The sequence below is a fragment of the Rhinolophus sinicus genome, chromosome 10, assembly GCF_057876585.1.
Source record: "Rhinolophus sinicus isolate RSI-liver-muscle chromosome 10, RSI-T2T, whole genome shotgun sequence".
NCBI lineage: Eukaryota > Metazoa > Chordata > Mammalia > Chiroptera > Rhinolophidae > Rhinolophus > Rhinolophus sinicus.
This window is the reverse complement of record NC_142510.1, coordinates 15,010,857-15,036,736: the sequence shown is the minus strand read 5'-3', so window position 1 is coordinate 15,036,736 and position 25,880 is coordinate 15,010,857. Positions and strand designations below refer to the sequence as shown.

Here is a 25,880-nt window from a genome sequence, read left to right as displayed (position 1 = left end):
CCAGTAGGCGCCCTCACTTCTCTCTCCTCCCCAACCTGACCCCTCCCTGCTCCCAATAGGCCTCCCACCCTTCCAAGCTCCTGAGACTCGGCACCGCTCATAGAACTTTTGAAGTTGGTCTCCTCCCAGTTGGTTCAGACTCATAAATGTCACCCCGGAGTCAGCAAGTCTTCATAAGCCTAGGGTGGCTGTCATGCAGGGAGACCCTGCTCGCTGCGCCATTTGTCATGCAGGGAGGCCTGCGGGGTTTCTGCTCCCGCTCCCCATACAAGAACGCAGGCTATGGTGAGGCCAAAAAGGAACACCATAGGTAGGGGAGTCATACCACTATATTCTCTCTGGCGGCACTATACTCTCACTGGAGGCTGGATCCACACTGTCCGCAACCCGCCATCCGCGCTTGCCAGCCCAGCCGCCATCTTCTTGCTAGCCCCCATTCTTCTCTCTTCTCTCTCTCTGCTAGCATAGCCACAGCAGTTATATTAGTGGCCAATGGCTCATTGGTTACAGCTGACGGCCAACTAGCACAGCTGATGGCCATCCAATCACATTGATGGCCATTTACTACCTGAGCCAGGCACCTGTCTATATGAGGCCGAGAGCCTGGAAACTTCTTTCTGGGGCTCTGCCCCCACACTGGCCCCCACTGTATCATCAGAGAAGGAAAGTCATGTGCAACGTTGCCCATGGAATTCTGTCCCACTGGCACGGACAGAGCCTCTCAGCCACGGGAAAGCAGACTGAGCCATTGCCAAGCTTTAGGTTAGTCATTTTTAGAGGTTCTGATCTTTCTCCAGGGAAATAGGAGAAAGAGGAAAGAGGCTTAGGACAAGAAATCGATCTGTGGAAAAGGTGAAACTTGTTTATTAATTCCTGCAAACATTTTCCAACTTGGGAAGACAGAGGGCGAAGCTGGTAGAAAAGCCTTCCAAGAAATGAGCTCAGGTGAGAGAGACATTTAAGACTTATCCCCAAACCAACTCCAGAAGGAAATATAACAATTTAGAGAAACACTTTCACCGTATTTGAACAAAATACAATGTTATCCATAATTTTCAAACTCATTTTCTACTTTAAGGGGGGGTTCAAACTTGTATTTTTTTCCAGAGCTTAAAATGATAATCTGGTTTAAATATTTTCTTGTCCAGACAAGTTCCTACTTGCCTCAACAGGATCTGCAAGCTTACATGACAGCACACTAATTCGCAATCCACCCCTTGCTTTGTGGGATAAAAAAAACTGTAGGGAGAAAAAAAAAAAAGAGAGTTAAGTTTTAAAAAACCACCATGCAGGGTGGTGAACACACAATGTGAGATATAGATAATGTATTACAGAATTGTACACCTGAAATCTATGTAACTTGACTAACAATTGTCGCCCCAATAAACTTTAATTTCAAGAAAAAAAAATCACCATGTATACAGATAGGTACCAGACTAATTGGGGAGATCACTGCATAAATTACATAAATGTCTAACCACTATGCTATATACCCGAAACTAATATAAAATATATTGGAAGTCAACTGTCACTGAAAAAAGAAAATAATTTTTTAAAAAATCACCATGTATATAAAATTGAAAACCAATCACCACAGCAGAGAATGCAGTAGAGAACTGCAATGAGGTTTGCTTACAGATGTTAATATAAACTTCAATTAAAGTTGTAAGATAGAAAGAGTTCAAGTCTCAGGCAGAGTTTGGTAAAGAAATTACAGATCTGGCTTCTGCCAGTGATTTTGTAAAACTCCATGTCATTTTTCTTCATGACGTTTCTCCCTGGTAGGAAAGTTGGGATGTCAAATCCAACATGTAGGAAAAAAAGGCTTATAGTGTATTCCAACTACCAGTTGTGCCAGACGTTTCCCTGTAGTAGTAACAATCTGTTAGACTATAGGAACATGATGAAGTTTATTAATAATGATGTCTTATTTTTGATGATTACCAAGCACTTTCACCAACATTTTATTTGCTATAGAGTGGAAGGACACATTAGCTAGCCATTTAATTTCAAAGACTTATTAGGGAAGAACATGTACTAATATCAGCGAACACTGTGGAAAACTGTGAAATGGGCAATAAAGATAAGCGGGCATCTTTCAGTGGAATGCTTCCCCATGGTCTGGTGTTGGCAAGAGCACCTTTCAGGTTGTCTGAGTTCACTGTCATGGTCTGCACCTTTCATGGCACTGGCTGAGCTGTTTTGTAACTGTAGGTTGTGGGAAACTGATAGTGACACAGGTGCTGCTGCTCATAGAAATCCAAATGAATTCTGTCTGGGTTAAGATGCAATGGACTTGGCCCAGTAGAAGAGGCCAGTGTTCCATCTGTAAGTAAAGCTATTTCAGCATGCCTGAGTGTCTGCCTGTGCTGCTGTGTCCCGCTCACTGAGGTGAGATTGCCTCATGGGTTTTGGGGTGGAGCAGACCCAGCTCTGATTCTAAAGCCCGCTGCCTTGTCTTGGAGTTAACATTACCAGATATATTCTTTGTTGACTTATTTCTTTGGTGTCATTTGTAACTCCTTCATGCTAGATGAAAAAACCTGATTACTTTCACTGTTTCTACAGTAGTCAAAACTGTCTGCACATCTGGGAATTGGGCATTATTAAAAATAATAAATTCCCGGGGCTGCGAGATGGCTCTGTGTGTTAGAGCGCGAGCTCTGAACAACAAGGTTGCTGGTTCAATTCCCGCATGGGATGGTGGCTGCGCCCCCTGCAACTAAAGATTGAAAACAGCGACTGGACTTGGAGCTGAGCTCCGCCCTCCACACCTAGATTGAAGGACAACAACTTGGAGCTGATGGGTCCTGGAGAAACACAGTTCCCCAATATTCCCCAATAAAATAAAATAAAAATTTCCCTAATTTATTAGGTCATACTCTAGGATTTTCTTTGGTTTGAATATATAGAATAACATAGTACTGTAAAATACACTAACTTTTAAATAAATTTTGCTTCTTTCCAAGAGAAATTGCCACTTTAGGGCTGTTTTCTGTTCATCCGTCATTGCAAGAAACTCATTTACCTGGTTTGAAACAAAACAAACAAACAAATATTTCCAAAGTATATATAGATCTCATACTGACAACAATGTGAAACTCAAACTTACTCATTAAAAGTGGAATTTTATTCACAGTAATTACAGCGCAATGCTCTTGATGGAGGAAACAAGGCCAGAGAAAGGCTCTAAACTGAATCTCTGAAGCCAATCAGGAGGCTTGGCACAGAAAACTCCCTTTGACAAACTGGAAACCACTTGGAGCTGAGGTTTACCGGTAACCTTCAGGTTCTGGTTTTAACAATAAAAACGAGTGCATTTCATCAAGTGCATGAGCCAATCTCTAAGTATCTGCTTCCACCCGATAGCAGCGGATGGAGGATAACACATGCAGCTGGTCGGTGAGATACAGCCACACCCTCCTTCTGGAAAAGCCACCTCCTAGCTGGAAAGCGCCTCCACTGTGTTGTTTACCCATTGTTGCAAGACTATAAAATACAGTCTTGTTTATTCTCCACGATGGCCCAAGGCCTCTGTCATTACTCCTGACGATTAATATTAGCTATGATTTTAATATACTATATGTAATTATTTATTCATCTTGTTTAAATCAAGACGGATTTTTTTCCCCTAGACTTCTTTATTAATGAATTGATTTCTATCAAATGTTCACCAAAACAACTGTATTTTGGGGGTAAGAGAATCCAATTTGGAAATATTTCTAAACATGTTTTCCATTTTTCTATTTACCGTGCAGCCCAAAGTCTCCTCGGCAACACTCCCTGTGAGACTACAGGAATGGAGGGTACCTGTGTGATCAGTAAGATCTATTAGCATATCGAAGCTGGCAAAAACAGATTTAAATTCCGAAGAATCTTTGTTGCAAGTTGTACACGTGATGGACGCTTCATTTACGATGTTACCACAGCCCGAACTGAAAAGAAACAGAGACAATGATAAAATGTGAAGTCCCTAAGTGACAAATCTAATCTCTAGCAGAAGTATTATGATGTAAAAGTCTGAATAAGAGTAAGTAATTTCAGAGCGTTCAGCACTGTGCAGGATACAAGACAGTCACACAAAATTACAAGGAATAAATGTGCATCCTTCCCTGTCTATCTCACTTTCAGTATTTGTGATTCATGTGAAACTGGGATAAGTCACTCCTGACTCTCCTGCTTCCCCCCACTCCCTGGGGTTGGGATTCCTGCCCAGGCTCATTTCCCTGCAGGGGCCCTCCTTTCCCGCACACCAGCCCTTACCCCTTCCCTTCTCCCAATAGCAGCAGAGCTGAAACTTCAGCACTGACAATATATAGCCTGCCCCATCTATTCCTTGTTATTGCAGGTATGTCCATCTTTTCTCCCTGGCTTGGAGTTCCGAGGGCAGGAATCGGGTCTTGTTCCTAATTGGCACTGTACTAGGTTTTCTGTACATTTACTGAAAAACTCTAGGGTTGGCCAAGTTCACACCTAAATGCTGTTGGTGCTGCTAGTGACACGTTCACCTCTCTTTAGGTGGTAATTACGTGCTATTCCATATTTTTGAAGCAGGCCTTACTTGAGCCAATTTATAAAGAAAGCCTAATTCAAACGTCTCAAGTAGAGGGAGTGATCTGAAGATAGTGGGTGCTTACCTCGCCACTGATCACCTTTAAAGTAAATTGTAGACACGTTCCCTCACACATCAGTATTAAAGATGTAGGGGAAAATGAGGGAGATAAAAATTGTTTCAATTTTTAAAAACTATTTTTCCAAAAATAAACACCAGCCTTACACAGCATAAAATGTTTAATAAATCCATACGTCAATATGTTGACCATGGTGGTAGGTACACAAACCTACTACATAGAACTAAATGAACACACATACATATACATGCACACAAATGACTGCATGTCAATCTGGGAAAATTTGAATAAAATTAGTGGATTGAATTAATGTCAATATCCTGGCTATGATGTGATGTTATAGTTTTTCAAAGTGTTACCATTGGGGAAAACTGGATAAAGTGTACTGGGTGCTCTCTGTATTATTTCTTAAAACTCCATGTTAACCTAGAATTACCTCAATAAAAATTTCAATTACAAAACTCCATAGGGACACTTTCACAATAACATTTTAGATGTTTCTTGCCAAGCATCTTTTACATAAGATTATTAAATCTGTGGGGGTTTTCTTTTCTATGCAAGGAGATATTTTGACCTATAAGAAGTTGGAAATCATATTCATCATGCAGTTGAAAATAATTTTTTTTAAATGCTGTCAACTTGCATTGCTATAGAACGTGACAACCAATATATATAACACATTACAAAACAGCAGTTTGTCATTCCAGTTCAAAGTTTCTGGCAATATCATATCTTTATAGTTTAGGACTACAGACTTAAAATAAATTAAATTTCACTTTGAAAGGCAATTATAATCTTTGAATCTAAATAGTTTACCATGGGAACTTCAGTATAGGTTATTTATTTATACATTTATCTCAAATATATAACCACTGTGATGTCAAAGAATAGCTTAAACTTTTATAGAGCTTTAAATTTATTAACAATAATTGTTTTTTATTTCCTGCAAGAATGAATTTGCTGAAAGTAATTTGGCTGCTTACCATCTATTTCGAACTACTTTTGTGGTTTCATCATCAATGTTCAGTGTAGAAATGTAAGCATAAAGAATGCCATAGAAGGGATCAGCTTTTCCTGCATTCTTCAAAGCTTTTACCTTTAATTGTTCAACTGTATAGACATCAACTATTGTATTTACTAAAAATAAAAAGAAGTTATTATAGCATTCTCTCTCTCTCTCTCTCTCTCTCTATACATATATATATATATATATATATATGTGTGTGTGTGTGTGTACATATATATTCTAAGAACTCCAAAGATTTATATCCAAATAGAAAAGCTACAAAGTTCAAATGAGAACATGTAGAAGCTTCAGTTAAGTAGCAGAAAAATTATTATATTTGCTATATTAAAAATGATTATATAAATGGACAAAAAGGGAAAAAAGGGAAAGAATGAGAAATTAGTCTTCATCAAAATGAAGAATTTATGGTCATCAGAAAATGCCATTAGAAGGGGGTGGGGGGTGGGAGATGAGGGTAAAGGGGGATCAAATATATGGTGATGGAAGGAGAACTGACTCTGGGTGATGAACACACAATGGGATTTATAGATGATGTAATACAGAATTGTACACCTGAAATCTATGTAATTTTACTAACAAGTGTCACCCCAATAAATTTAAATTTAAAAAAAGAAAAAAAGAAAATGCCATTAGAAGAGTGAAAAGGCAAGTCACAGTAGGAGATGCTAACAATCTATAAGGAGACAAAAAACTCATATCCAGAATATATAAAGAATTCTTAAAAATCAGTAAGACTCAGCCATAAAAAACAATGAAATCTTGCCATCTGCAACAACATAGATGGACCTACAGGGTATTATGCTAAGTGAAATAAGTCAGACAGAGAAAGACAAATACCATGTGATTTCACTTACATTTGGAATCCAAAAAACACAATAAATGAACAAACAAAATGGAAACAAACTCATAGATACAGTGAACATTTTGATGGTTGCCAGATAGGAGGGGGATGGGTGAAAAGGGGGAAGGGATTAAGAAGTACAAATCAGTAGTTACAAAATAATCATGAGGATGTAAAGTACACCATAGGGAATATAGTCAATAATATTGTAATAACTACGTATGGTGTCAGATGGGTAGTAGATTTATTGGGGTGATCACTTCCTATATTGTATAAATGACTAACCACTACGTTGTACACCTGAAACTAATATAATATTGTATGTCAACTATAATTTAAAAAACAAAAGATTAAAAAAAATTTTTTTTAAATCAGTAAGAAAAAGACAGTCAACTCACTTTTTAGGCTCTCATCAGATTGGCAAAAGTTTATTGAAAGCTCCAAAAATTTTAAACTACTTTTAAAAGTGGAAATACAGCAATTACAGAATAAGAATATGGTATATTTTACTATATAAAACAAAACTTTATGGGCCCAAATTTTGGCCTTTTATATTTTCAAATGATACTTAAAGGTCACTTACAATTTATAGATTCTTTCAAATAACTCTCAACTTCATCGTCCGGAGGATTTGTTTCTTTATTTTCTCTTATAAAATTCAATAGGATATTACCTTCTGGTGTATCTTAAATTAAAAATGCATAATAAGAAAAAGCAAACTGGTTACTTTTTAAATAATTGTGAATGATCCAAAATTATTTTTAATGGTAAGAAGTGAAGACAATCAAATAGAACATTAGGCAGCCATTAACAATGTGAAGTAGCCTTCTGTTAACATGGAGACACACACCAGATATTGTTAGTGTAATGAGCAGCTCACAAAACTATGTGGAACAGTTTCCTTTCAATTAAAAAAGTACATATATGAGTATATGCAACATTATCTGGAAGAATATATATCAAAGAAATGATTCTGTCTTACAGGATGGTGAGATTGTAAGTGATCTTAGTTTTCCTTTTTATCCTTTTATGTATTTTCTGAATTTTGTATGTATTTCTTTCCCAATCAGAATTTTATTTTTTTAAAAGGTTATCTGAAAAGCTTGCTCCTCAATTTGGGATGTGAGTCTTCTCAGGGATAGTCAGATGGGGTGCCAGAAGGCAAGAATGTGATTTTAAAAAAGGGCTCTCATGTGACACTGGCACCGAGCCTCTCACATCTGATTATCTTTTGAAAGCCCTCACTCACCCACTGCGACTGTCTTGACTATGCTTGGACCCTGACAGCCCTGGGCAGTTAGGCATTTCTTCCTCCCATTAAGCCATCACTGTTCTTTCTCAGAATTAGACTGCAATTGTGAGCAGGGATTTTCCCTTCTCATCTCTGTATTTCCAGTATCCCATACATGTAGTGACTATCTTTCCACTCATCATCTGACCATTCATCCACTCGTGTCCTGTCTTGCTGCAGAAAGGATTTAAGTTACCTCAGTAGTTGGCACATTAAAGGCATTCAATAAATATTTGTAAATTAATGAGTGAATGAACGGTTTTGAAACACTGAGAATTTCTGTACACCAGAGGGAAGCAGATGCTGGATTAGGGCCACAGAAATCAAACCAGTGGGCTTCATGGGACAGAAACTGGTAGGAAGAGTGTGGCACAGACACCACCGTAAAGATGCCTTCTGATGACAACAGGGTCACGTGGGACTGTCAGAATGTCTGCCTTCCCTGTCTGATGAACACTCTCAGGGCACAGAAAGCCAAAAGGAAGCCTGAACCTCCTGGCTAGCTTACACCGTCAGAGGTTCTTAATGGCAGGTGTAGGAAATTAGAACTAAGGCTGATTTAAACAAGCGCATTGAAATCCATGTACCCTTACAAGTACTCTCCTTGAGAAATAAGGCATTTATTCTAATAATGTGTACATTGCTCCAAATACTTTGACATTTCACCTTTGAATCTGTTTTCAGAGCCAAATGTGCAATATCCATTGAATATCTGTCTCCTTAACTTAGTCTTGAGTTTTTGATACAATTAGTTCTGTCAAGCTTGGTAACCTTTCCAACAGACAAACCCAACCATCATTTAGATATTTTCCCCAGGCCAAATTCAGTAGTACTTCTATTTTTAAAAATTCTGATAACGCTTTGGTCAAAGATATAAAATTGCTTTATAGCTGTCAGTCACTATCGGTGCTTTGTTATTGACCAGTAGTGTGACCTTCTGTTTTAAATGACACACTATTATATTTATACCTTCTTGAGACTGTGAAGGGTGATTCCATTTCTTGGAATTCTGCACACTTCTGCAGTGGTGGGCTGACCTCTCTCTGTACCGCAAAGCACCCAGAGGGGGCTAAAAGGCACCAAACCCCCATCTCCCCAAGTCCTGCTCCCCTGATTTCATGCTGGAATAAGCTATACCTCCTTTCAACAACCACGCCAGTGGGCCTGCTGGGCACTGAGTTACAGTTATGAACTAATGATACTACACATACATTCTCAGTGCCCTAGCACTAACTTATTTAAATGTAATGAAACTGAATTTATTTTAAATAGTCAATTATTTAGGTTATCCAATCAATAGCAGTGATCTCTCAAAAATCATCAAAAGGACCTGAAACTTATATGTTATTATATAAAATAGTACTGAATGTCAACTGTAACTGAAAAATAAAATAGTAATAATAATAAATTATTTCTATAATTCCCATTGCTATATATAGCATGGCGGAGTGGTTAAGCAGTCTGAAATAAAAAATCACTACATGGGCTGATGCTTTAAAAATGTGTCTGGATGTTCACATTTCTTTAGCAAAGATATCAAAGACATAGCTCATTGTAAGTTTTAAAAGGTCATATAAAATACTGTTTTACTTTTAATTCAAATGAAATCTAAGCTTCATTTTCATTCTTAAACACACTGCACAAATACTGGAATGTGTGAGACAGTCATTTCCAAAGGGATAAGAAATTTCAGATAGCTTTTTACCTGGATTAGTTGTAATAATGGTTTTTGAGATTACAGTTGCTGTCATGCAGTTCCGAAATTTGTCAAAACTTATCCTTACATCTGAGGCAAATATTACTGTTTGGGGGGAAAAGCCATTTTAAAATTATTACATGGGGGGTAATAAAAAATGATAAATACTGAACACAATCGTTGAAGTATGATACCTGTTTCTCGTGGCATCCAGCTCTGTGCAAGTAGAATGGCTTCATTATCCCAACTGCATTTTTTAAAAAGAAGTGATAAAAATTCAATACATTAGAAAAAACTGGCAGTGATCACATTATTTACAAAAAAAAAGAATGGCTTAAGGTCTGGGGTTAATTATCCCGTGTGGCTGAAGCACCGATGTCGGCTTCTCCTGCGTTTTGCCAGGCTACGCAGAGCGTTTAACACCTACTACGGGTGGATCATTTCTTCAATACCTTCCTCTCTAACAACGACTTCTGCTGCTTTCTTTTCTTACTACTCAGGTCACTCCAGGCAGGTTGGACTGATTGACTACAAGTCTGAAGACTTTAAAGTCACTGTTTCAGACCATTAAGAGAGGGCCCCCCAGCTCCCACCCCCAATGGATAAACTGCTCAGGGGACTTGATGGCTTGAAGGCTCATTTTAAATTAAGTGCCATCCTTAGAACTCAGGCATCTGGAGTCTACACAATGCCAAGCTACACCCTGCAATGCTTCAGATTGCAGTCCTGCCCAGCAACCGACACCCTGGGAGCCCCCCAGAAGCCCGCCTGCGACAACGTCTGCTTTTCTATCACCTTTCTGTGGCCTGGCTCCACAGCACTACCCAAGGAATCCCAGAAAGTCTGGCACGTTCATTGTCAGTGGGACCTAACAAATCACCGTTTGTTATAAAACAGAGTACACTCATACGCCAGTCACAGTGAGCGACCCCATTCCATTTGAAGATCTCATTTCAAGGTCTTCTTACAGCACAGCCTGTAATAACTGAACATGTGAGAGCAAGGTTTGTTTTTTAAATATCATTTCTTTCCTGTCATCACTCATCTCCTTATATGAACTCCATCATCTTTTTGATAAAACTGAAATGTTCTGTCTTGGAGATAACAGCAGGGATTTCACAGTTTGGAACAGACAGGGGAGGTTACCATATCATTGCAAAAGAAGACTCCATCTCATCATAGAGCTTAACTTCACACCTCTGGCCTTTTCTTCGGTCTGAAGTTGTAAAGAATTTTGGCTCTCCAACCTTAGAAACGGAAGGAAATCATTATTCTTCAGCTACAGCTGTAGCGGTATCTAAATATTTGTCGAAGGAAATACTCAAATGCTTACCGTTTAAACAGCAAATTGGAAATATCAAAATTACAAGAATACTAACATATATTTGATGATGTTGTATGTTATACACTTTGAAGAAAGATACAGATATATGTGTTTTAAGTTCATTAAGACTGTGGGATTTTTTCAACATATCAGAAAAAATGTTCCATGAGAAGCCCCTGGGTGGCATCTATGTGGACTCACTGAGGGCAGAACATATATTTTCAATATCTTCGTAGCACATGCTTAACGCAGGGCCTGGCACGGAGTTCATGTGACGGGATGAACTCAGTCTCACTGAGCCTGTGTCCTCACCTTGCTAGCGCAGGGATGGATAGCAATACTTGCTCTGTGCCTTCAGATGGATAAGGAGGTGAGGACCAAATGAGAGATGTATGGGAAAGTGCTTTAACACACTGTCTGATTCGATCCACACTGGGGGTAAGAGGATAGAAACGGGGGTGAACTCAGGGGTCCTTCTGTCCCCAGAGCAGGTTCTCACATGGAACAGCAGGTGCCTCGGACAGCTGCACAGCAATGGCCCACGCACAGACAATTAGCTGGCTGCCCCCTATGTCACTGGCACCACTGCATCTATTGGCAGGGCTGAGCTCCACGGGAAGGAGCTGAAGGAAGACGCACAGCTGCCAGCAGAAGAGGAGGATCTAGAAAGAAAGTCAGAGGAAGGACAGCCAAAGGAGGAGAGAGGTCTGCCATAGCACAGCACTTTAGAAAATTGTATGAAAAGGCGTTTAAAGGAAAAAGACCTAAGCAGAGGCAAGAAGGAAGAGAGAACAGGTTAAATTGAAATATGAAGAAAGGAAATGTAAGACGCATGGAAGCAAAATGGGAGAAGGAGGTGAAAAAAAGAAAGTAATGTAATCCTGTGAAAGAAAGTACCAGACTCATTAGGGTGGAGGTGGCGGGAGGGGCATGGAAAAAGCTGTCGCAGACTTTTGCTTCTATTCAAACTGAGTTTTAGAAAATCTTACTATATTGTAATATAATGACGTTATCTAGGATTGCAGGAAAATTGAGAGATCATATCCTGCCTTTTTAAGTAAGATTGAAGCTAAATTGCCCAGAAAGTGATTTCTCCTACTTTTCAAGATTGTCACATAAGGTGTTTATTCTTCCATCCTGAATTATATTGAGTGCTCACTGTGCGGCAGGCATTGTGCTGAGATGATGAACAAAGCAGACATGGTCTCTGCCATCATGGGCTTGTCATCAGGTACAGTTTACACTTTATTGGTTAGTCATTCAACATGGAAAGGCAATTAGCAATTACATTAACTACAAGTACCTAAGTCGATTTCCTTTTTTTTTTTTTTTTAATGTCTTTTGACAATCAGCTTTCCATACGTTGGGGAACTGGTCTTGCCCTTTAATTTTCTTTGTGTACTTTATTTTGTGAAACTTTACTTTTCAGGTCCACTTCTCAGTCCCTGCCAAGTAACTTTAGTCTGTCCAATAGAGTTCAAAACTTGGGGCAATAATTAAGTAAGAGGGAGATGCTGATGCAACTGATGGCGAAAACCCTCCCAGAGCCCCAGGGAGTGTTGTCCTGCCCTGCTTTCCCCCATGCGATTCCCTGTAGTAGATCACCAGACCCCTCTGCCGTCCAGTGGGTATTCTCATTCCCTCCCCCATCTCAGGACAGCTCTGAGAACAAGCACAGAATTGATTCCTTGATTTATACAACTTACATCCCCTTAAGGAACTTCAAGGAAATCTTCAAGTACTGAACTGACCCTTTCTATTTGCGGTTCTGTTTAACCAAAGTATGAAAAGCTCTCAGATAGTTAGCGAATCATCTATGAGTGTGTGCTGCTTATAACATTCAAATACAGTTGTCTTTTGCTACTCATTTCACAGATAAAATGCTACTTTCCCTTCAATGAGAAGTCGTACCATTTTTTAATTCAACTGACTACAGATCAAGATACAGAGGAAAATTTACTCCAACTGATTACTACTCCAAACACAAATTAAGTTATAAAACTCCCCTGCCAAATTGAACTTGACTTTGTTGAGGTTTTAACTTACCGACCTCACAGCTGCAAGCACATTAATAATTCTCCCATCGAGACTTTGTCCATTTGCAACAATGTCACCCAATGAATAATAATCACGAGACTCTTTAACAGGTAAGTGTATCAAAGAAAGTAACTTGGTGTCCACTTCATAACTGGAACAAACTTTTACTGTTGAGTGATTCTCACTGAGCAAGAGTTTACAGTCACTAAATTGTGAAAACACACATAAAAAGTTAAGATCAAATGATTTTCTAATAGAAAAATACTTCCAAGTTCACAGTTAAATTATTTTGCTTGTCATTTAGACTATATTAAGAAAATGTATACTTTTTATTCTTAGAAACATTGAAAAATATTGTAAAATATTTTTTGTCTAAGGTGTATCTTCATTAAGAAAAAATTTTGAGGACCAATTTGAGCCTGAGTGCTAAGCATACTAGTTGTCTGACTTTGTCCAAGACTCAGCTTCAGTTTCCTTCTCTGAAATAAGGGTAGAAAAGCCTGCTAACCTACTGGGGGAGAGGGGCTTGTTATCTGTGTCCCTATGACACTGACCACCCTGCCCACGTGCTTTAAATCAAGGGCTGCACTTCACCTACTCCTGCGGTGCTCTGTATGCAGTTGATGCACAATATTAAAACACTGAACTTAAATCAAGACACTCCTCCCCTTCAGCCAATCAACTCCCAAGTCCCCTCCATGGAGCCTCTTTCCAGACCCTCCTCCACCTCCTCCCCTCCTACTGCTTTCGGTGTTTACCTCATCACTTCTCACCCAAACTACTGCCCTCTCTTCCCTGACAGACTATCTTCCTTAGGTAGCCAAAGCGATTTTCCTAAACCACAAATATGAATACATTATTTCCCAGCTCAAAGACGTTCTGGGCTAACCATCACCAAAGAATGAAGTTGGTTATCATTTTGTGAGGGGTGTAAATGTCTAATCATGTAGTTTTTATACACCTGAAACTAATAAAAATAAAACAAATTCAGGTATAGAAAAAAATAAATGTATCTAATTCAAGCAAAGACAAAAAGGAATGAAGTTGGTACAAAGGCAAAGAAGTGTCTCTGCTTCTCTCTCAAGCTTCTCCCACTACTCACCTGTCTTTGCCCTATATCAGCCATATCAGACTACTAGCTATGAAATTGATATTTTTAGACAAAAAATAGTCAAACATCAGCAATTTCATATGGTTCAAACCACTATCAACTGTTCTGGAAAAGGCCAGGAGGTTTCATGTTAGTTCCCTCTGCCAAGGGTGCTCTTCCCTCCATTCATTCATTCATTCACTCATTCACTCATTCCATAAGTATTTACTGAGAGCCTATTAGGTACCAGGCTGTAGTCTAGGCACGAGGGATACAGTGGTGAAGAAGACAGATAAGACCTTTGATCTCATGGAGTTCACATGTATGAGAGGGGGAGACAAACAAGACAATTGATCGAATAATCTCGGATAGTGATTGGGGTTTTGATGGTCACAGCATAGGAAAAAGACCTGGTAGTGGACTGGAAGGGCCACTACAGACAGCAGTAGATGCAGAAAGTCTAAGGAGGTGACATGCAAGCTGACACTGCAATGAGAAGGAACAAATAAATACGCAAAGCAGATGGGAGGAGAGGGAAGCGCAGAAGCTGTTAGTGCAGAATGAGCCCCGGGTGTTCGGAGTTCAGTGTGGCTGTGGAGAAATGAGACTTGAGGCTGGTATATGATGAGGTCAGAAAAATCAGTGGGAAAGGGTCAAGATGGGTGCAGCTGTGTGTGTAGGAGAGCCCATGGTACCCTACCCAGAGCCCTTCACCAGCTTCACTTTTCTCTCCAGAATTGCCCTCAGCCAGAAATGCCTTTAAGGGGGAATAACCCTATTCCTCCACCCCCCAGGAGTGGGGGATGGACTGCAGCCAATGACTTGTATTATATTAATAAATACTGTGTACAAAATCCCAGCCCCCTTCCTTCAGGGAGTACCTCCCTGAGGTGCCACTCTTGTTCCAGAGCTCCCTCCTGAGTCAGGCTGAGACTGGGCTCCCGCTGAACCTGCCTCTTTGCTCAGCTCCCCGACATCCCCACCCTATCTTTACAGGCTGCTCTTGAGAGCTCTCCTTCAGTAAATCATTCACACAAAAATCCTCCTCCAGTTTCTGCTTCCAGGGAACCTGAACTCAGATAGTATGTGAATAGAGCTATGCCTTGATATGAAAATATATATATGTGTGACTTCCAAGGTTTATCTTTTCTTCTCATTGTTCAGCTTTAATGTGACTAGAGTCAAATCTTTGTAAATCTAAGACTGAGACTCAAAGTACTAAAAACAAAGCCATTTTTCATGTGATCTTATATCAAAGTAAATTTCATAATAAAAAATAAATATTGTGAGGAAGAATTAAAATCCTAATTTTCAAATCGAAGTATACACCTTTAGTTAACTCTCTGCTAACCTGATGCACAAAACTCACTGTAATGATCATTCCAGCACAAAGCTTGTTGCTATCTGTGCTACATATTTACCTAGGAGTTGCAGGGCTGAATTTTTCTTCTCTTTCAAATTCCTTTCTTTGGATCAGGGGATTTTCAATTATCACTAAAACAGAGGGAAGAGTATGATGCTATTATAAAAATATAACAGGATAAATAAAAAACAAGTGTACATAATAATGAGCATTACAATGTTATTTCTGATTTCTGAGTTGGTAGTATATACTCTTCCCAATCATTTTCTTGTGTCACTGTGAGAAACAGAATCTTGGGTAGAACCACCAGTTAGATCCCAGATGACATTTCTTATGCTTTGTGTTTAAATCCCAATATATGACCAACATTAGTATTACTTTATTGATTAGTTACACTTAATATTTGATTTGATTACAACATGCCCTTCTATATTTGATTTGATTACAACATGCCCGTCTATAAAACAAACACTGGACTTGATCTTCACTCAATTCACAGTAGCTCTCGAAAAGCAACAGTGATAGGGTGGAAAAAGCAATGCAAAATCTGGGTCCTGATTTGAGCTCCACAACTTAATAAGCCACAACTTAACATTTTAGGGTTTCTATTTTCTTACGGTCTATGTTAAACTTTTTTATGCTCTATTTTGCTAATTACTCTCACAACCATTTCCTTTCTACAAATAAAGAGATTGAAGCTCACAGAGGTTAACTTTCTTGAGGTTTTATATCTAGAAAGTAGTAGAGCTAGAATTAGAATTGTTCAGATTAAAAAATCTGTAATCTTTTCTACTTTTCTACCATACTAAAATCCTGTTTAGATTTACAATCATCAACTTTATGCTTTTTAAAGTCCTTTATCTCATTCATCCTCACAACATATATTTTAACACAAAAATATACCTTTAGCTCCATATAACTAATATTCTGGCATTCATCCAAGAAATGTTTCTAACTGTACTGGGCCCTGTGAAGTCTGCAAAGTTTTCTGCTTTGAAGCCATATATTCAATTACTTTATTATTTAATTAGAGAAAATACTACATATAACCCTGAAAGTTAATAATACAAGGCAATATATGATTAGGTACAAGGCAATATATGATTAGGTACTAAATAACTAAATAAATAACATATAACTAAATAACTAAATAACTGCTTGATACTGCAGTATTGGAGAAGAGTAATTTAATTATCTGCATTACTCTTTCCCTTCTTTTTTCTACCATGAAAGAGAGCTGGTATACGTCCTTTCCTGTTGCTTGTATGAGGCTCGAGCTGTCCTCTTTTGAGTGACTAAGTTCTATATAGTAGGTACACTATCTCATTTAACATTCACAAGAACATATAGGGTATCGACTTGTAGTTGAGGCCCAATAAGATTAAGAAATTTTCTCAAAGCCACAATGTAAACAAATGTTGGAACTAGGATCCGTTTTCCAAGTCCTTGTTCTTGTTATGCTACACTGTCAGAGGGATACTGGGGTGGGGAGAGGATGCAAAAGATTTGGTATTTTTGATTAAAGTAAAGTTTCTTAAAATCCATTAAAAATTCAAATATCATCTTTTATCAAAATCTATTTAGCAGCCCTATTATATTAAATGATTATCGCAACAATAGGGATCGATGTAAACTGAAATATGAAATAAATCAAAGATCATAAAGCTACCTAGTAAAAATATATTTCAAGAAATAATGCTGAGTGCCTTATGTTATTCTTTTAACACTTGACTTTTTCTGATAAGTTTCTTGAGAATTATGAATTGTGTCTTACAGTAGTCTCCCCTTATTCATGGTTTTGCTGATCTGCAGTCAACCAAAGTCTGAAAATATTAAATGAAAAATCCCAGAAGTAAAAAATTCATCAGTTTTAAATTGTGTGCTGTTCTGAGTAGCATGATGAAATCTCGAGCCATCCCACTCCCTCCTTCCTGGGATGTCAATCATCCCTTCATCCAGTGTATCCAGGATGTGTATGCTCCCCACCTGTTCGCCACTTAGTGGCTGTCTCCATTACCAGATCAGTTATCAGATATTTTGAAAGACAGAGAGAGACCACATTCACATAATTTTTATTATAGTATATTGTTATAATTGCTCTATTTTGTTATTAGTTATTGTTGTTAATCTCTTATTGTACCTAATTTACAAATTAAACTTTATCATAGGCATGTGTGTAAAGGGAAAAACATGAGATGGATAGATAGATGATAGATAGATAGATAGATAGATAGATAGATAGATAGATAGATAGAAAGAAATATGGTTTGGTACTATGTGTAGTTTCATGCATCCATCCATCAGGGTCTTGGAGTTTATCCCCTGTGGATAAGGGGACTACTGTATTTCACTTTGACTCCCTCAGTGTAGTTACCACATACATATCACAGGAATAATACTATAATAGAAACAGTTTAAGAATCAATGCCAACTTACCACACTCGCCAACCCTAAAGCTGTCAGAAAGTGATCTGATGTAATCTTCGTTGCCCCAGGATGTTGCATTTACAAAATGGGTTGGTGAATCACGAATGATGAAACTGAAAGTGTACCTTTCTGACCCAATATCTAAGGGAAAACCAATGCTTTTAGTTTTCAAATGAAATGTTTAATTATAGTTTTCAACAAATATTATGATAATAAAATTCTCAAACATATAGTATAAAATATTATTTGAAATAAAATTCTGTAATAAATTATGCTTTTATGAATTTCAAAGCTGCCAGAAAATCATCTCACTATTGATCCCTCTGTTCCCTTTCCCCAGTTCTCTGTGTTTTTGGAGGGAAATGACACATAGTCTTGGACCATCCAGATGTTAGCTTAGATTCTCCATTTCTCTCTTACTGTTTTAACCTAAGTCAAATTCAGATCTAAATTATTTGAAAACAAATAAACGTGAGCTACTAAATGACACCACTAGGGGTCAGTACATTTCTTTCCAAAATAAAATTTCTACTGTTTTTTGCTAATTAAAAAGGTAATACAACCTAACATATTATAGATATGTACTGAACTGTAATTAGTGTTTACCTTTGGGATGGGGACTGGGATGCGAAGAGTTGGGGGTTAAATGAAGAATTTTACTTTTCAACTCTATGACCTTCTGTACTGCTTGAATTTTTAATGAAAAAGTATTAATTATATTTTATATGTTATTTGTGTAATGTTTTTTAAAGTCAGTAAGCATATTTTCTCAAAAGAAGAATACTGTACATGTAATCATAAAAAGTCATCAAATACTACACAAGTGGTTCCCTACCCTCACAGCCTGATAGGTGGAAAATGTATTTCATTGTTGTAATTTTAGCAAATATTTAAATGTCTTTTTTCTAATTCATACACTTTAAGTTATTCCTTTTAGATCTTAGAAAACAGACATGTAGACTTTCTCAAACTATTCAAGTGGTACTTCCAATTACTTATGATAAAGTAAAGTGAAGACACAAAGGAGTATGGGTGGGAGATGACGTTTTTGCTATTTACCTCAAAAATAATAACAGAATATTATATGTAATAAAATTAAAGTACCTATCACTGTATCTTGAGTCAAATAACACGGTCACAATTACTCAAGTGATTCATACAAAATGTCTTCTGCCAAAATTATTGGCTGGCTGACTAGAGCTCTGATTCCTCAAACAGTATAAGCACTTATTCTGTAACCTTTAATAAACACCACTGACACTTTAAAAGCTAATAGTAGTGAGTTGCTAGTTTTCGCATTCTATACTGTATCTTTGCATGTCAACTACAAAAATTCGAAGGTGAGTTGATTTTTAAAATCCAACTTTATGTCTTGGATTATGTTTCCACAGTCCTAAAACTCTTGTACAGTTCAACCAACTCAATAAGAATGACTAAAGCCAAAATAAACTGTTTTTTCCACAAGTGAAAGATGAATTTTTTTCACTGAACTGTCTGGTTGTTTGAGTAAATATGTAGATACTGCTGTCAAACTTCTCTCCCTCAACACTACTTTATCATGACATTATCTCTGCTGGAAACCTTCCTCCTTATCACTTTCTGTCTTATTTGAGATTTACCTGTGTACCTGTATCTCTTAGGCTGAAAGTGATAATTAACATGGAGTTCTGACTATGGATTACACACCCTTACAGGCACGAACTCATTCAATTCTCACACCAGCTTTATTTATCCCAATTTCACAGCTGTACATAGGACAGATTTGAGATCACTCAGTGACTAAGTGACCTCAGTCAATCTAGCCACACTCTCAGACACTATGATATCTGAAGATGACATGAGACTGTAATTGCCCTCTGTTACCTTTACGCTTTACACAGTGGAGGTACGCAATAAATACACATTGATACACATTAATGAGTTGACCACTTTAAGAAGCTATTTTGGCATTGTATATACAAGCCTTTAAAATTATGTTTGAGAAACACCAAATAACATCATAAAAAATGATTTCAATGTCCTCACACATATAACCTTAAATTGAGTACTTTACCATACAATAGAGAACACAGCCATTGCTCTTACGGAGTTAAACAGGCATGAGAAATTTAATCACTTAAATATATTTTGTTGTAGTAATAAGCTATGATTGATGAAAAATGAAGCAAAGAGTTAAACAGAACTCAGCTTTTTCTGTCTGGAAAGCCTTTCACATCTGTTTTCCAAATAACTATACCGATTATTTTCTGAAAAACAAAAAGGTTACAGAAGATGAATATTAAACACAGATGTAGATGGTAAATTTAATTTCATGGACTTGTTATATTTTACTGGCTCTAACAAACATATTGGACTAGGAACCATTTAAATGTATTTATTCCAGACAAACATCTAAAAGAACTTCATAAATGTTCAATTCCACAAGGAATAGTACAAAGTAATAAGACAGTTAACTGCTATTACAAATATAATCATTTAATACTTAGTATGTTTCTACTTTATTTTCAATCACTAGGTGGAGCACAGTAACTGCCCTATCCTATCAATCCTTACTGAATTCATTCAAAGCACATGTATAATGCAATTTAATTTGCCATGGTCTTCAAAGCTTTCTTTTATATAAGGTTTTCTAACAATCCACATAAAATTGCTTAGCTTCTTAATCCAAACATGCTGGACAGTAATATAAATTAGATTGCACCAAACTTGTATATTGCTGCTAATAAATCTAAGCTCTCAAGTCTAGATCTTAAACGTTAAAGATATTAACATCTCCTTAAAATTTTAATATTCTCTTTGATGACTACCAAAGAAAGATTTAATATTTAAAAAGTGCTTTAAGAAATAAAAATAATTACCTTTTTTTGAAAGAATACACTTAAACTTATATTAATTCTGGCAACTGATTTTAACCTTGTAATAATCTGTTACAATTAAAATACATTCAAGCTTCTAAGATGCCATATCCTAGCTGAGCTAATAGCTAGTCTTATTATGCTTAGACACGCTGCTATTATTTCTTAAATTTCATATGCATGCAGATCTCACTGAATTTTGTAGGAAAATACAACTAATGTAAATAGTGACAAACTTTATAACTGAAGAGGCAATTAGCAAATAGTTTAACTTTTAAGAAAAACTATAACAGCAATGATTATTTTTAACATTAATAAACTTTTAAGGTTGCAAATTATTAGTTACATATAAATTTATCCCATTTTTAAAAATCTGATTTGCAAATGCAAAATGTAAATAGCAGACTGCTCAGGAGCAGGGAATGTAAGGGGGTACGACAATTGCTTTACAGTAAGTTCCTCACCTTATTAGATGATTCCACCAATATTTCTTTTAAATAAATAACAGTCTTGGTATATTTGAAATGATTGAATTCCCCCACAGCCCCTCCCCTAAAAATGAATTTCAGAAATACACTTGTTGTACACCTTTATGTCATAAAAGCAGAATAATGGCAAGTATTTAAGTCTATCACTTGGATAATTTGATTAGAGAATAGATACTGCTGAACAAAAATGTTTTAATTTTACAGTACTAATGGGGAGTGGTTATTAAATATTTAATTACAATAATACAAATAAACTTTGGATCATTTTGACAATTGCTAGTCATACCTACAATCTCCTACTGTATACACAAAAGAAAGACTAATTTTCATTTAGCCAGCATAAATACAAAGAAGTTTAGGGGTACTTAATATTTAATAATTATACTAATGCAATGAGTACCTGTATATTTGTCAATTATTCAAGCATGTGTCAGAAAAATCAATAATGTTGACATAATGTAATATAACCACACAAAATTTCATTATAGAACCACTATATCATTGAAACCTACCAGATTAGCCATATTTGGACATAGATCTGAAAGTGTCGTGAAAGTCTTCAATACACAGAAGTTTGCCATACTTTTATCTGCATTTTAGAAAATATAATTTAGATGCATGAATTAAATAACTGAAATAAATCAGGAAAAATTCCAAGATTAAAAAAAGAATTTATTTAGGAAAACACTGATATTTTACTCATTCTTTGGGGAAAAGTTTTATTACAACAGTGAAATATAAGTTAATAGAGATTCAACTTATAAAAAACATGTTTCAAAATGTCCTTTTATTATTTTGAATGATATAGTTAGGTTTCCATTTTTAACTTCATTTTCCAAAAATGGAAAAATGTAACAATTTTTGAGCACCCTAAAAATTTAGTTTCAGATGAAAGATGATTCAATGGGACACTTGTGGATTTAAATATTAGCATAAAGTCTACTTCTAAAAATTTAGCAAAACTCTACTGTAAATACCTCAAATAACGCATTTGGTTACACTGTGTAGGGATAGGTAGAATAACTTGAACTTCACCTTTAGATGGTAAGCTTCATGGGGGCAGAGATGATGTATTTTTATGTGTGTATTTCAATGCTATGTTACACATAAAAAGCACTCAATAAATATGAATGAAATGGTGGCTTGTCCCTCAGTGTTATCACTATAAAGGGTTCTAGTATAGTAACAGCTGCCAGCTACACCAAACTAGCAGACTTACTCGACGTCTCGTCATAATACATGACCTCTTTAACTGTAAATGCCCTCACCTACAGCTTTGTTTTCAAGACATGCCCATAACACATGAATTTCAGGGAAGTTAGTCAAACATGATTTTGAATTCTAGCGCCATTAATTTGTAATCACCGAGGTTTAACTTCCTCATCCATGAAATGTGGATTATGTGTATCTACCCTACAGGGTTGTTGTGAACATTCTAAATAATATATGTAAAGTGCCTAGAAGTTCACAGACTCTCAACAGATAAGAACACTGCTTTTCATTCTTATCCAATGTAATGATTTCTGCATTCAAGGCCTTTTGGTGCCAGTAAAAACAACCCGGAATTAAGCAGTGTTAAGTTTCCCACTCATTCTTCGGTCTGATCTGATCTGGCGCACTATACAATTTCAGTCTCTGAAACACTTGCCAAACCTTGACAGATTCATTCATTCATCCATCCAATCAACAAGCGTTAGCTGAGAGTCTGGGAAGTGCCAGACACTTGAGGTTGGAGAGGATGAAGGATTCAGTAGCTGGATCATGCATAAAAACACTACCCACTTACATACTAACTGACTTCTCCAAATTTTTACCCCTTAGTGGTTTGGTCCCTGACTTACGTGATATCACATGAACTCTTTGAAGTTCCTTCAATTTCCACTATTCTTCAAAATACATGGTGTCTGTCTACAAACAAAAATGACAACTTGCTTCTCTCCCTGGACATTTTGACAAAGTTAATATGAAATAAAGAGCTCACTATGGTAATACAGAGATCGTTCATCAGCAACTACTGTCCCTCCTACTTTCCCAGCATATTTTAAATATGTTTCCTTTTCTCCATCGCCAATGTCATCTCCTCAGCTCAAGACTCAGTCATTCCTCACCTAGAGTACTGCAATCACCTGGTTTATACCTAGTGTATTGAGTGTCTGATATGTACCCCAAATCAGGTTGGGGTAAAGCTGGGGCTGGTCGCCCACCCAGGGCCTCAGAGAGGAGCAATGAAAACAGAGGGCCAGATGTGGGACCAGATGTGTACAGCCTCAAGGCCATTGATCCAGGTCCTTAAAAAGGGTGGAGAGAAAGAGGTGGTGGTGATGGAACTAATTGAGTTAAGGTAACATGGTGGCAGTGTCACAGGTAATAGTTGTGGAGTGCCTGCTAGGAGGCTGGCTCTACACTACAGACGCGAGATACACCACGATGATCTCTGACAGCCCCCCACCGAGGTCTCCTAAATTTCCCTCCCTGAGCTCTGAGCCCTCCTCCCACTTTTGAAAGGCAACCTCCTGCCTGGCCCAGAGCCCACTGGCATCATCGGCACTTCCTCTCCTTGACTGCCCAGATCCAAAACAATCCTCACCAAGTCCTGCCAATTCTCCCTCCTAATTATTTCTTGAATCTGATCACTTCCCCCCCATCTCTCTGGCCTTACCATTCTCTGCTTCCACTTTTGCCTCCTCCATCTCTTCTTCACACGACTGAGAATTCTTTACAAACTTAGATCGTCTCTCCCTTGCTTAAAACTCTCCCAATTGCACACTAAATTAAATCCAAACTCCTTGCTATAGTCTTGTAATTCCCAGCTGATCTTGCCTCCGCCTGTCTCTTCTTCATTTCCTATCACTCTCCTCCGGGGTAACCACTCTCCAGTCACCTGGCTGCTCTCCTTTCCTCAAGTGGGACCTGGGGCCTTGGCATATGCTGTTCCCTCTCCCTTGAACACCATCCCCAATCTCACCATCAGATTCCCAAGACAGGCTCCTCAGCATTCTCTGGGTCTCAAAGAGAAGCCTTTCCTACTATCCAGCTTCTATTTCCCCGCTCAGCATTCCAAATTCATAATTGTTGCTGGTGCACTGTCTTTCTCCTTCATTAGAAGGTCGGCTCCATGAATGACAGAGCTGTCCCTTATCTTGTCCCCTATTGTGTCCTACAGGGCCTAGTTAATTTAATGCCTCGCGCATAGTAGCTGCCAGTTATTTGCTGACTAAATGAATGAGTCCTAAAATCAATCTGATTTGTAATTTGAGAACGATATTGCTACAATGAGCTTTTCAGATAGAATTGTAGTTAACTAGATTTACATTTATATCAAGTATTTAAATTACGGTTTATATCTGGCTATTCCAGACAAGTGGAGCTTTCAAGGGGCTCAGGGATGATGTTCCTATAACTTCCTATTTTATTCTATAGACTGCGGCGGGGTTAGGCTACTGCAAAGAAGTCCTCTTTCTGTGGTCATTTCTGTACATGGAAATCTCCCCAATCTCTCATCACAAACCACAGATTTTGCGACAAACTTTGGTAAAATTGGTCCTGTTCTCTCACAGAGGGGAAGAGTTCTCTTCAAGAGGGGAAGAATTTCGTTCAACTATCTCTATAAACCCAATTTGAAAAGGTCATTTTGACTCCAGCTCCATCAATGGGAACTAAGCAGGCTTTGCATTATGAAATTCTAGCTGATTTGCACACACTCTGGGGTGTCCATTAGAGAACTCAGCTGTTTGGCCATCCCACTGGAGAACTCCATGTCACGGAGACAGAAGCCCCCTCGTGAGTAACCTTTCAAAGGAGGTTCCACGTTTGTAACTAAACGCTGCTTTCAAAGAAAAAGAAAACTGCAATAGCTGCATTCAAATACCATTTCCTGAAGTTTATCATTTCATGCCCACGTTTGCACTTTATAGAGGTGACAAGCCCCCCCCCCCGCCCCCAACCACTTTAAGACGGGGACCTAAAACATGGGTCCCTCTGAAACCCCGCGGTGACATGAGACTCTCCCTGTCTGAAAATGTATTCTGATGATTCCAGCCGTGTGACATCCTGGAAAAGGCAAAACCTGTGGAGCCCTCACGAGGTGGGGTGGCCAGGGGTGGGGGGAGGGGGCTTCTAGGGGCCCTGTCACCGTGGACACGTGTCCTGCCGCGTTTCTCAGACCCACAGAACGTCCAAGCCCGAGACGGAAGCCTAACGCCCGCGACAACAGTATCCGGAGTCCGTGTGGAACGTGCGTCTCTTCTGCACTGACGACACGGGCGCTTCCGTCGGCGCACATTCATTCGACGCGCACAGACGCGTTCCACACGGTCCCACGGGACAGGACGCTGTCCCCTGGGGTTCTGACCGTGGGCGACCTCCGTCTGTCCGCTTCACAGCCGCGGGGTCCCACACACCCCATCCGCCGGGCCCCGCGGCGCGGTGTCTCGGGCGAGCAGAGGGCAGGCCGAGATCTGGGCCGCGCCTCGCCTTCACGACCACCGCGCCCCGCCCGCGGCCCCCAGCAGGGAGGCCGCCCCCTTCGCGGACGCCGCGGCCCGGAGCTGCCGCCCGCCACCCGCCGCCGCCACACGGCGGGTCCTTCACCTCAGCCGTGAGCGCCGGCCGCTCCCGGGAGCGCTCCCCTTGCCTAACCGCTCCTCGCTCCTGAAAGGTGGCCCACCCCGCACCGACGCCTCGCCGCCCGGCCCGCGTTTCTCCACAGCACCTTCAGCCCACAGCGCAGGTGCGCAACCACCACCGCCGAAGCACCGCGCGCGACCGTTAGCACCCGCCCAGCCCCGCGCGCCGGCCTCCGACTCCGCCC

At 38.7% G+C, this 25,880-nt stretch overlaps 1 protein-coding gene across 2 annotated transcripts; it reads right to left on the bottom strand.

Moving 5' to 3' along the window:
• Window positions 1-836: 836 nt before the first annotated feature.
• On the bottom strand, window positions 837-25,880 carry MEIOB (meiosis specific with OB-fold). 2 transcript variants are annotated; one of them, XM_074322942.2, is made up of 14 exons: window positions 25,661-25,880; window positions 21,583-21,659; window positions 19,916-19,973; window positions 17,737-17,868; window positions 15,359-15,431; window positions 12,857-13,052; window positions 10,633-10,733; window positions 9,681-9,733; window positions 9,496-9,591; window positions 7,083-7,184; window positions 5,615-5,768; window positions 3,752-3,935; window positions 2,942-3,028; window positions 837-1,239 (listed from the first exon to the last, which is right to left on the bottom strand). In XM_074322942.2, exons 2-14 carry the CDS (start codon window positions 21,649-21,651, stop codon window positions 1,129-1,131), a joined length of 1,416 nt encoding a protein of 471 aa, XP_074179043.2. In that variant the 5' UTR covers window positions 21,652-21,659; window positions 25,661-25,880; the 3' UTR covers window positions 837-1,128. The 2 variants fall into 2 exon arrangements, with proteins under 2 accessions (XP_074179043.2, XP_074179044.2); XM_074322943.2 differs by having other exon boundaries at window positions 25,782-25,861.